Source organism: Pinus tabuliformis, chromosome 8, assembly GCF_031772625.1.
Source record: "Pinus tabuliformis cultivar Carrire ecotype Pingquan chromosome 8, CPIR1, whole genome shotgun sequence".
Taxonomy (NCBI): domain Eukaryota; kingdom Viridiplantae; phylum Streptophyta; class Pinopsida; order Pinales; family Pinaceae; genus Pinus; species Pinus tabuliformis.
Genome location: NC_142294.1, coordinates 1,560,639,676 through 1,560,651,699, shown reverse-complemented (window position 1 = coordinate 1,560,651,699; position 12,024 = coordinate 1,560,639,676). Strand labels below are relative to the sequence as shown.

At 38.2% G+C, this 12,024-nt stretch overlaps 1 protein-coding gene across 2 annotated transcripts in view; it reads left to right on the top strand.

The window, feature by feature from the left end:
- LOC149241925 (Serine carboxypeptidase S28 family protein) overlaps nucleotides 1-11,064 on the top strand; it is a 165,374-nt gene extending 154,310 nt beyond the window's left edge. For both annotated transcript variants that reach the window (XM_089374082.1, XM_089374081.1), the window contains exons 7-11: nucleotides 6,925-7,074; nucleotides 7,220-7,375; nucleotides 9,917-9,996; nucleotides 10,102-10,151; nucleotides 10,603-11,064. In XM_089374082.1, the coding sequence (XP_089230208.1) occupies nucleotides 6,925-7,074; nucleotides 7,220-7,375; nucleotides 9,917-9,996; nucleotides 10,102-10,151; nucleotides 10,603-10,796 (630 nt within the window). In that variant the 3' untranslated portion in view covers nucleotides 10,797-11,064. The remainder of the gene's footprint in view (nucleotides 1-6,924; nucleotides 7,075-7,219; nucleotides 7,376-9,916; nucleotides 9,997-10,101; nucleotides 10,152-10,602) is intronic.
- Nucleotides 11,065-12,024: the final 960 nt, after the last annotated feature.

The window sequence follows — 12,024 nt, the reverse complement described above, 5'->3', positions numbered from 1 at the left end:
TCGGCCAGTGCAGCTGGTTGTCTACACACATCTGGCACAATCACCCATTCTTCGAAGTGTGCAGGTGATGCATGCTCATCCGGGATGTGCGCTTTGCGTGCTTGTACAACTCTGTGTTGTGATCAAAGGCTATGTTGTACACATCTATTCCCGGATCATCTTCAAGGAGAATGGTATCCCCTTGTTCACTTGGGACTTGCTCTGCTGCTGGAGATGGTGAAGCTTGTGGGGTGACCTCAGTTGATTTTGGCATGAGGTCAGTGTCTTATCCTGTTCCGACTATTCCATCTCCGCGTCCATCTGTTCTACTATTGGTTCATCCTATTGAGAAAGTTCCTGTTCCTGCGGCTGCTCACCCTGTTCCTCATTTGCTGGTGGATCTGAGTCTTCAACCTGTATCGGCGGAATTTGCGTTGTCTGTGCGGCTTGCACTTCCTCCTGTTATTGTTCCTATTCATGCTGCGCTTCCTTCTCTCTTCTGCGCATATCTTGTTCTTCTTTGAGCTTCTGCTCTACTTCCTGCAACTTCCTCTCCGTCTCTTCCAGTCTTTTCTTATCTCTCCTTTTCTACGCTCCTCTCCTATCACGTTGTCACCTCTTCGCTTCTATATCCAAAGCTACTCTCTCAACAAGTGGATCTTCCTTAAAGCTGTAGCTTTTCTCTGCCTCTGCACTTTCAACAATCTTCCTCTTGCATTTGTCTTGCGCAGGTTTGCTGCTTGCTTCTGTTGTCGTTGTTGTTCCCTGTGGTGCTGCTAGCCAATCTACTGCCACGCTGACCGGTTCATTGAACCTGGAGGAGCTATAACAATATCTCCATGGGTCTTCCTTTGGCCAATGACACGCCCCGTGGATCCAAGGATAGTACACTCTCGAACAGTGGTCCCTGCATAAGCCATGTGGATCGTACGAATTGAAACTCTTGGTGCCGAAATGAAACTTGTTGAAGTCCTCGACCTCAAATCTGCTTCTTTCAAACTTTGGATCACGTACAACCCAATCCGCTGTAAAAATTTCTTATTTCCCACCTCGGTTTTCAGTTTCACCTTATTTCTCCAAAATAGTTAAATGCCCTTTCCCATATCCATACATTCAACAACTGGAAAATAAATTTTGCTGAAAACACAAATTCTGGAAATTTTATAGAATGCTGGAAAATGCAGAAATATAAAAATCAGCACATACAAACAGCCATTTAACACATTTAAACATAGTGATTTTTGGTCAAGGTGACCCTGGAAAAACCCCCTACAACTCTTGGGGAAAACCAGTTTGAGAGCTCTTTCTTATTTATGAAAATGCTTTTTACAGTGAGAAATATTCAGCAAAAATCAGCAAGTAAACTTTTACAACTTATCTCGTTTTCCGTGCCTCACAGCCAACTGGAAAAACTTGCAAACAGCAAAATCTGAACAACAATAAATGTTGTACGTCCTCAATTTCTGTGCCAATTTTCAGTCTTAAATTCTGCTGTACGACCTGCCTAGAAAATCGTGCAAGCTGCTAGAAATTTTGTTGTACGATTTCCTTGATTTCTGTGCCGAAAACTGCTGTACGGCCTCCTTGAAAATATGCTGTACGGCCTCTTTGAAAATCATGCCAGCAAACTCTGATTTCTGCTCCTTGATTTCTGTGCAAACCAATGTTGTTAAAAGCGCGAGCGGGATTAAATCGGCGCCGGGAATAAAGCGGAAAAAATCGGAAAAAGCGGGAAAAAAGCGGAAAAAAGCAGAAAAAAGCGTTTGGTACAAAAATATTCATTTTTTTTCATTTTTTTTCAATTTTTTTAATATCTAAACCATCTACAACATAAAATAAATACATTGACACATAAATATGATAAAAAAACTAATATATAAGATGTTTAATATCATTTCTAGCGCTAAAATCACACATAACATTGAATCATGTCCTGAATAGTAAGTCCTGACTCCTGAGTCCCAACTCAGCCTCAAAATATCAACAAAAAATATGATAATGTATCTCATCATGTCATAATGTCATATACAATAAAATGAGGTTTAATCCTATTGATTTCCTCTGCCCCTCTTGCGAGAAAATGCCACAGCTTTCCCTTTCCCTCTAGATATAGATGCTGGTGCCTGTGCTGGTGGAGATGGCAGTGGAGTCTGATGTGCTCTAGAAGCTGAAGAACTAGAAGTAGGAGCTATAGGAGGTAGACCACGTCCTCTACTGGTGGCAGGGGTAGCCCGAGCAGGTGGTGTCACCTGGAAACATTACAATCTCCCAATCCTGAAATCCTGAAAAACTGATAAGTCTGCTGGATTTTAAATGAAATCCAAAATTCTACTTTCTCCATATGAAATCCAATGAGGCTGGAACCACTCTCAAACATCCTGAGTCATTTCATGGTAATGTTAAAAATTTAAGTAAAAGGATGAAAAATGAAGATTAAGGAGAATGTCACTTTTACTTTAAGAATTTAACATTACCATGAATAGCATATCCATACTAGGGCCTAGAATTGATCATTAAGCTGCCCCACTCAAAAATTATTTGTTTCTTTCCAAAAAAATTGCATGAAAAAACCCAAATGGCCAAATGAAAAACCAATTTTTTTTTTTTATAAAATCGTGCTGTCCTGGCAACCCAGCGCACTTTTTTTTTTTCGAAAAAATCGGCAAAAAAAATTTTAGCCGCTTTTTTCCCATAAAACGCGCGATTAAATCGGTTTAGGGAAAAAAGCGCGCTTTTCAAGGAATGTATGCACCTAGGCTTGCCCAAGGCAAGTTAACAAGGCCTAGGTGATGAAAATGCCTGCTCAATTGCTAGGAAGATGCTCCCCACAAATGCTTTGCGCTGGATCCAGAAAACTGCATTGCTAGCTGGAAGAAACTGTTGTTTGGCCCTCCTTCGGTGTTGTCATGTCACTTCTCAAACACATTTGTAACAAGGTGTTTCCACACATTTTTGCACAGTTTTGGCTAAGGGAAAGAACCCATCATTTTCAACTTAGGGACTTAGGAGGAAATTCGACTTAATTTGGTTGCTAGTGGAAGGTGGGGGCCACCCACGTGGGAATTCGAACTAGGCCATTTGAATGGTTTGGAGGGAATTTAAAGTGCTGGATGGAGGGGCCCACATGAGACAAGGAAGGCCAACAAAGATAAAAGGAGGAGAGCTCTCATTTGGATTCATTCTTACACCTTGCAATCAAAATTACTTGATTGTTTGCTTTGCTGTTTATCTGAGTCAACCGGTTGTTTAGCCACGAATTCTCAAGTGGGAGATTCAACCTTCTACTTCGAGGGACCATTCGTGCCTGCCCTAGAGAGGCAGTTCCATAAGTATTTCAGGAGTTCCGGGAGTGTGTACAACACTACCATTTAGCCACAACAGGGAGTGTGTATTTTTGGCTAGCTGGAGAATACGCAGGGGGAGTTTGGAGCTATCAGTGATCAAGCATTTGCCGGGTGATCAGGTGCTCATGTCCTAAGTATCGTAAAATGCTCAAAATTTAAAGTGCTTAGAACTGGTTCAAAGTTGAATGACTAGAAAGTGCTCGTCTTCCCGATTCCGGTGCCGCAAACGGTTCGAAAAACGATCGTCGTATGAGGAAGTTATGGCAAAAAGAAGAATTTGTCCATAACATTAGAAATTTTAATTTTTCAAAAAAAAATTAAAAAAAGAATATTCCGTCGGGCACAAAATCCGAGGCAACCACCAAACATTAAATGTAACTGCAGTTAAGTTGGCGGAATTTTGGCAGGAGCGCCAAATTTGGCGGAGCTATCTGGAGTTAACTAAAGTTAGCTGGAGTTTTTCTAGGGGCAAACTAGAGAAACTTTAAATGGCCATAACTTTGGCTAGGAAAGTCGGTTTTGGACGAATTTTTTTTTTGATTTTGGGTATTTTCGACCTTCTGAAGCCATTGGTGCAGGTCTTACAAGTTACAACCATCTGAGGTCATTTGCAGAGGTTTTGGAGCCGTGAAAGTTCTAGGAGCCACCAGGGCCCAGTTTTGTGAAGACTGTATAGGGTTGCAGGTATCCATTGGAGGTGATCCAATAGTCAATCCTGAAGGATTCAAGTGTTCTGAATCCATTTTTGCCATCTATTTCACCTTTAGATGCTTCTATTCAGCTGTATTTTCAATTTGAGCATTTAATAAAAACAAGGACAAGCCCGGTTGGGAGCTTTGGACCCAACAGACGTAGCCCTGGAGGGGGTGAACTGCTTTATCAACTTCTTTTGCATTTGTGGTTGATTTATTTTGCAGAACAAATTCGTTTTAATGTGTTAAACAGTAAAAGGAAATAACTCTGCTATGCTTAAATGGGTCATGAACAACTAAAAATTTCATGTGTTTTCTTTCTGCAAGACATGGAAATCTTTTAAACATGTTTAATTCTGAATTGAATACCTTGCAAACAAATTTCAAGTAGTTTCAAATTCAGATCACCGGGAGAGTTAGAGGATTAGGGGAGCAACAAAGGGTTAGCGTTTCTTGTGAGTTTTGGAGCCAACAGAGCCAGGATCCCAGCAGTTCGATTTACAGTAACCTGAGGCCTACGCAGAGAGCCACCACTAGGCTCACGTGGGAGTTGGAGGAAGGAATTGTAGAGTTGGAGCTGGCCGGGAGAAGTAGGAGATCACTTGGAGGTCCGTTTGAGGATTGCTAGAGTTGGGAGAGCAGAGGTTGGCAGGATCAGTCACAGCAACAAAATTTGAAATTGGAGGAGGGTTAAGCTGTCAAAGGTCAATTTTTTAAGGTTGGAACCAAGGGAAACCCTTTCTGGGTTTTTTTGGGTTTAGGGCAAGGATCTCACTCTTGATTTTATAGAATTTTCTGTGCAGATCTAAGGGGTCAAACAGGGGTCCCAACTCATCTAGTAGCTAGAGTAGCCAAGGGGAGTTTGGGCCAAAATTCCAAGGTCAACATTTGGCCAATTCCTTCGTGTGTTTTTCTGGGTTTAGGCCAAGTAGTAAGGAGCTGAAATCTCATAATTTTCTGAGCACGGGAAGCAGTGATTCCACCCCTTCGAAGTTAGAAGATAGAGCAATTTTCTAGGGCAGCACAGTTCAGTTTGGTGCTATAGTTGTAGCAGCCTTCAGTTCAACATTTTCTCACCTGGGTTTTGTCAAGCTTGTCCATTGAGACAAGCCTAGGTGCACCATTCTATTTTACTATTGTATTTTGCCGCTGAAGAAGTAATAAATTGGCTCAATAGTTCTCTATTTCCAGTGTTTCCATGGGTGCTTAATGTATATTTCGTTTTTCTGATTGCTGGATTGTTTGCATGCTTTGTATCTCACTTACATTCCTATTTAGGATTATTACAAGTGCTCAGAAAATTCTAGGAAATTAACCCCGGTCTCCCCACAAATAACCCACCAAAACCCAGAAAGGGTTTGGTCTAGTTCTGACCTCTGAAATTCGCCCCAATTTCCATGCTATCCTCCAACTGTTGGACAAATCGACCCTCCAAAAAATTGCATCAAAGCCTAGTGAAATTCCCTTCCAAAAGTTCCCATAAGAACCAACCTACTCCAACACCCAAATCTACCTTCTCCCAGGCTCCCATGTGTGGCACGAAAACACCATTGCGTAGGCCCACGTAGTCCTTGATGGTGGGTCAATGGCACCATTGAACTCCCTCAAGATTGTGCCCAGATAACACTCCAAATCTCTAGCAATTGGTGGCCCAAATCACTCCCCGAAAGCCCAAGAGTTCTCAGCGCCACAACCAACTCCTCCAAGTGATTCATATTTCCCTTACTACACCAAATCTGCTGAACCAACTTCGTGAATTTGCTAGATAAACTCCCGGGCAACTCCAAACGTAGTGTAGATCACTTCCTTGGGCTGGCACTCGAAGTCCACCGAAGGAAGGGTGAGATTCTCACATGAAAATCTCGGTGTGCTCAACAACACATGCAGACTTGGCTCTTAGCTCAAGTGTGCTAGGTGACTATGAATGTCAAATGATCAAAAGTCCCCAAAGTGATGAATGCACCTCCTATTTAGCCTTGAGCCTCCAATTCTCTACGTGGGCCCCATACATCGACCCACTCATCGCTCTTCCCTCCATGAGTGCATATTAGCCAAGGGGAGGTATTTTCTTTTGGGGGTGGCCCCCGCCATCCACTAGCAATTCAATTTTTCCCTTTTCCCTTATGTTGAAGTCTCTTTTTGGCCCAAAATTGCAAATGGGGCCTCACAACCCACTTCCCTAAGTTGCAACCAAAAATTGGCAAAATTGATATTTCCCTTAGCAACATTGCTAAGTGGGAATATCACATTTGGATTCTAGTTATTATCTTATTTATTGCTAAGTGGAAATATCACATTATGGATTCCAGTTATTATCTTATTCAATTCCAAGGATTTCGTGAATTAGACTTAAATTGGAGAGGCCTTATAGGCTCCTGTATGTTGCTGTAAAATTGCTCTTCATTTAACATTTCGTTGATTGGGGTTGATCATTCATGAACATCAATATCTTTCATTTATTGTATCTATGAAGGCAAGTACGACAGTGACGGTGTAGACCGGAATATGATAGAAAATAATAAATGAAGACAGTACACACCTTATTGTATTTTTAATTGGAGTTGTCTTTAGTGTGACTTTTTGGACTTTCCGGTGCCGGAATCCGACGGAAAAAATTGAGGTGAAATCTTGATTTGTGTTATTTAAACTGGTTTTTTGACTGTATATATGGATTCAACACCCTGAAAAACCCTAGGGCACTTCTATTCTGCAAGGGTTACCCATAAAACTTTTGATTTCAATAGATTCCTACCGAATTTTAGAGAAATTAGACCAGAAAAACCCACCAGAAAAACTTCCAAAATGTCGACAACTCGTTTTTAATTTTGTTGTTTCACCATGGTGAATTAGGTTACATCTTCAAAATGATATGATTTCATCGTATGGTAAATCTATCCTGGATTTTACAGGTCTGCAAAGTGATTGATAGTTTTTCTAATGGCACGGATGTGTTGGACCAAATATTTGCGGGTGTTAGTGTTTACTACAACTATACAGGAGAAGAAAAATGTTTTGACGTCAATGATGATCCTCATGGCGAAAACGGGTGGAATTGGCAGGTCAGTTGACTAACTTAAGTTCAGAGAGTCAGGAGCTATGAAGTTTTAAAGCATTGTTTCTTTTATAGATATGCAGGTTAGTTCTAACTTTTTTGCGTGGTTATTTTCGGTATTTTCATGTATTCAGTCTTTTTCTCTATCACAGGCTTGCACGGAGATGGTTATGCCTATGTCTAGCAATCCAGAGAACAGCATTTTCCCTCAGTTTACTTTCGACATTGACTCCTACAAACAAGATTGTTTCAATATGTTTGGTGTAGAACCACGAGCTCACTGGATAACAACGGAATTTGGTGGTCATGTATGTTTTTCTTCCCCATTCTTTGTGTAAATACTTTGTGTATATTTACAGATCTTAGTCATTTAGCAAATAGTGAATTGCCTTTTGACCTAGTTGGAAACTTCAATCAAATTTAAATTTTTTCTTTTTTATTGTAGCAAGAGGCCATCTTAATTATGGATTTATCAAGTACAGTGAATTGAATTCCCTTTTCAGCTAGTTGGATAGTTCAATCAAGTTTAAATTTTTTCTTTTTCCTTTTTTTAATTGTATCTTAAACTTTTTATTTTTTACTGTATCAAGATGACGTCCTAATGGATTTATCAACATTCAAGTGTTAAGAGGAATTAAAAAGAAATTGGAAGTTGCATCTTTAATCCTCAATTAAGATGAATCTATGCTGTGTATACATTAATTAGTGTTTTTTTAAACTATTATTTTAATCAATTAATTTATTTATTAATCTCTTGAGAATGGGTGTTACAAACATCTCAATTGTACTGTATCAATATTTTATTTTTCTTTTTAATTATTATATTGGCTGACTTATGCCACGTCAGTTTTAAGCATGGACATCACAGATATCTCCTCTACTGAATTGTAAAATGCACCTTCTCAATACAATAAACTTTGCATGGCTTGATACCTGTTTAGAAGATAATATGCTTTTCATAAAACTCCCGATTTTGTTAGCTAAATGGATGAAGTTATATAAGGGTGTAGTCCTGTGTGACTGTGGTTTTCCTTATTATATATTGATTATGTTGCTGATCACTACCATACTGCATAGAAAAATAATCTCAAGCTTAAATTATGAATGCCAATTCAAGTTGCACTTTAGTTGCCATCTGGTTACTGCATTTAATGTAAAAAGCTATGACATCTATCAAACTGTATGAGCCACCTAACCATCAAAGCTAGGCAAAAAAGGATTTCAGAATGTCTGCATGACTTCTATGCTTAAAAAGGGGCCTTGGCATGTCTTGTGAAAGAAATACAAGGAAATATTAAAAGATCACACCTCATAGCCATCCTGCCGCGATGTTAATAATTATGCAGAAAGTGGGAAAATGACTAATCAGAAAAGCGCCACTCAGGAAATGAATACCAAGGCTGAAATTTTAGTTTTCACCATCCCTCTTCAACTCCTTTGCTCTAGTGGAGCTCTCAACAGAAAACAAGAACAGAGACTAGCAAACGTGCATTGAGTACAGCTACAGCATTACCTGGATGATTCATGACTACTACGGTGTGTTGTGTATCCTCCGTGTTCCTACTGGGTTACCTTCTCATGTGTAAGCCATACTTTAGTATGGCTGCAAGAATAATGAAACGTAAACGTAATAAACCGTCTACAACATTACATAACACAAAGGTTTCCTTACTGCTCAATTCATATGAAGCTATTAGGAATGACAGAGTGTACCCACAGTTATTTAACTGCACCGAAGTTCTGATATTTAGGCACGAGCTGACTATGGGCAGTGGGTCTTCCTAATTGACATGAAGTCAACTAATTGTGCTTATTGCCATCTTGATGATGAATTTGGTAGTTACATCCGATATCAGTCGCGTATGCAACACAGTGAGGGCTGCGTTGGGGTTCTTTTCAATCTGAAGAAAATGCAAATCTGATAATATACTAAAGCTACGTTGGGGTTCTTTTCAATCTGACGAAGATGCAAATCTGATAATATACTAAATCTGCTCAATTGACCGACCTTTTCGGTAATTAATTGGATATTAACATTATTATCTGAACTTATACTCAAATAATTTTGAATCTTGATATCATAAAGTGATCGTTTAAGTAAATGAATGTGTCCCTAGTTTAGCTTCTTAGGTGATACGAGGCAGATTATCGATATGACAACGCATAGGTGTCAAATGTAGTTGTGTATATACTAAGTACAAATTTTAATTTTACTGTATTATCTTCCTTATGACAAGGTACGGGTGTCAAGTGTAGTTGTGATATACGAGTATAAATTTTATTTTTTGACAGACATCATGTATGTTGATTGTTTCTGTTATATTTGGAATAGCTTTTACATTATTAATTTTTTTTTCTTTTATATTTTATAATAGGTATGAGAATTGGTTTACAGAAGCATGTAACTCCTATCATATCATTATTGTTATGTTAATGATGGTGTATATAGTTAACAACCCTTCTGTTAACATAATTATTAATTTCCTGCCGAATAAATATGTATACTGATTGGCATCCCTTCCTCTTTGGCACATGTTGTGTGGGTCATAGACAACAAATAATAAACGGTATAAGTAGTTGGAATAGTTAATACTCCTCTTCTCTTCTCTGTCCTAGTCTGGATGTCCATTTCAGGAGTAAAAAAACGCTCTAGCCACTACTTTTAAATTTCGAAGATAAGATTTATCATGTCTTTAAATTTTTAGAGGTTCATCGTTTTGTTAGGTCCAATTTTAAATTTAGAATTGTTCTTAAAAATTTTTGTTCTTTATTAGCTATTCATATTTGGTCTTGAAAGCCAGTCACCTATAAATTTGCTCAAGTTCATAGAACATTCCTTGTTTATGCAGGACATACAGAAAGTCTTGAAAAACTACGGTAGCAATATAATTTTCTCAAATGGTCTTTTGGACCCCTGGAGCGGGGGAGGGTAAGCATTGCAATGTAGTGCCTAGTTTTGTCGCATGTTTCTGCCATTTATGAACATTGCTGCTTGGTTGGAGGCGTTCTTATTCATCCTTGATTTCTGTTTCAGTGTTCTTCAAAACATTTCGAACAGCATTGTAGCACTTGTAACAGAGCTAGGTAGTTTCTTTGCCCAAGTGAATTAGAGTAGCACTGGTTTTTTCTTGTGGGGCAGATGTGTATAGTTAGTTCCTTTATATCTGTATGAATCTCTGCATGTATGTGTTCACAAAAACAATGCTAAAATCTTGTGGAGAATCTTCTGGAAAGAACTGTGTAAAGGATTTACATGTGTTCACAAAAACAATGCTAAAATCTTGTGGAGAATCTTCTGGAAAGAACTGTGTAAAATATTTTTAATCCGTCTCAAGTTTCAGGTGGACACTCCACCTATTATCAGGCACTAAAAAGCACAATGCCACCCAAAAATTTGGACGGATTAAAAATCCTTTACGCGGTTTTCTTCCAGAAAATTCTCCACAACATGAACCACTGTGAAAATATACACTCAATGCTAAAATCAATCTCCACTTTTCAGTAAAAGTTCTGGTTCTGATTTCTATTTTGACAGGTGCCCATCACTTGGATTTGCGTGCGGCAACGGAAAATGATCCAATTTGGCTAGTAGAGCAACGAAATGCGGAAATTCAAATTATAAATAATTGGATGAATGAATTCTATCAAAACAAAGGAATTTATACATCTGAAATTTCGGGCAAGAATGAGTACTATCAAGACAAAGGAATTTATGCTTCTGAAATTTAGGGGCAAATATTGCCCTTCTGGTGGGCATGATTAATACCAACCAGTTTCTGTCTGTTTTGAGCCTGTTTGTGTTGTGTGTTGTAGAACATTTGGGTTAATTCGAAGACAAACACGTGCCAAACAGTTGGTGCCAGAAATAAGTGAAAACTGATCCTTACATCACAGTGTATCGAATGAGTTTGTGGATCAATTTCCTTGACTTCCTGAAGTGGAGTTTGTGACTTGTAGAAATGAAAATTTCATTTTAACGTTATTATTATTTTTGAAATTGTTTCCCATGGGACATTGCAAATCAATTCGCGCTTAATATGGGAGCATTAATTTTTAGCTATAGTTTTTATCAACTTGATCATTGGAGGATTGCTTCTCCTCTTTCATCTGTTATATTGAAAATCTCTATTATTTTTTTTAAAAGAAACACGTGAAAAAGATATACGTCATCAACTAAAAGGGAGTTGGTTGTATATAATAGAACTTAAATCGTCTTCCTAATCACTAAAATGCTCTTTCTCAGCACTATTAAAACTGAAATAAAATCGGAATATGCAGTGGCATTTACGACTGTACATTAAAAATCAATTTGTGTGTACAGATATTCCATTTGAAGTTCTGTGAATTAGCGTTTCAACACCATGTTTAGAAATAGTTCATATTATCTTGATCATTGGAGGAAAGCTTCTGCGTATTAACAGTTGGTACTAATGAAATTGTGAGGATTAGAAGTTGGTACTAATTAAATTGTGAGGATGAGATGTTCCTGTTTTTGATCATTTCCAATAATTTTTTTTCCTCTAATCCTTCAAATTTAGTGTTTGTGAATTAGAGACATAGGGAGAGTTTTCAGTGTCCTGGATTTGAAAGTGTTTTGTATCATGCATAATTTTCAAGCATCGATATCCTTCCTTGGACAATAGGGCTGCACATGAATCACAATGGCATGCATATGCATGTACTTTCAAGACCATACCATGCTATTTTAAAGAGTAGAATCCAGCACAGTGTTGTTTGGTCTTTTTGCCTTTCAAGAATGATGTTCTTCATCAAACATGTAGGTTAATTTTTTTCAGGTTTAAGTTTGGATCCATGAGATATTTATGTAGAAGGAAAGACCAATTTAAAATATCACTAGTTTTATTAGTGTTTTTTTCTCAAGTTTTCATATCTCAATTGTCGATCTATTTGATGTTACTTTAAACAAAATATAGTTGAAATGTAAGTAGGAAGAACT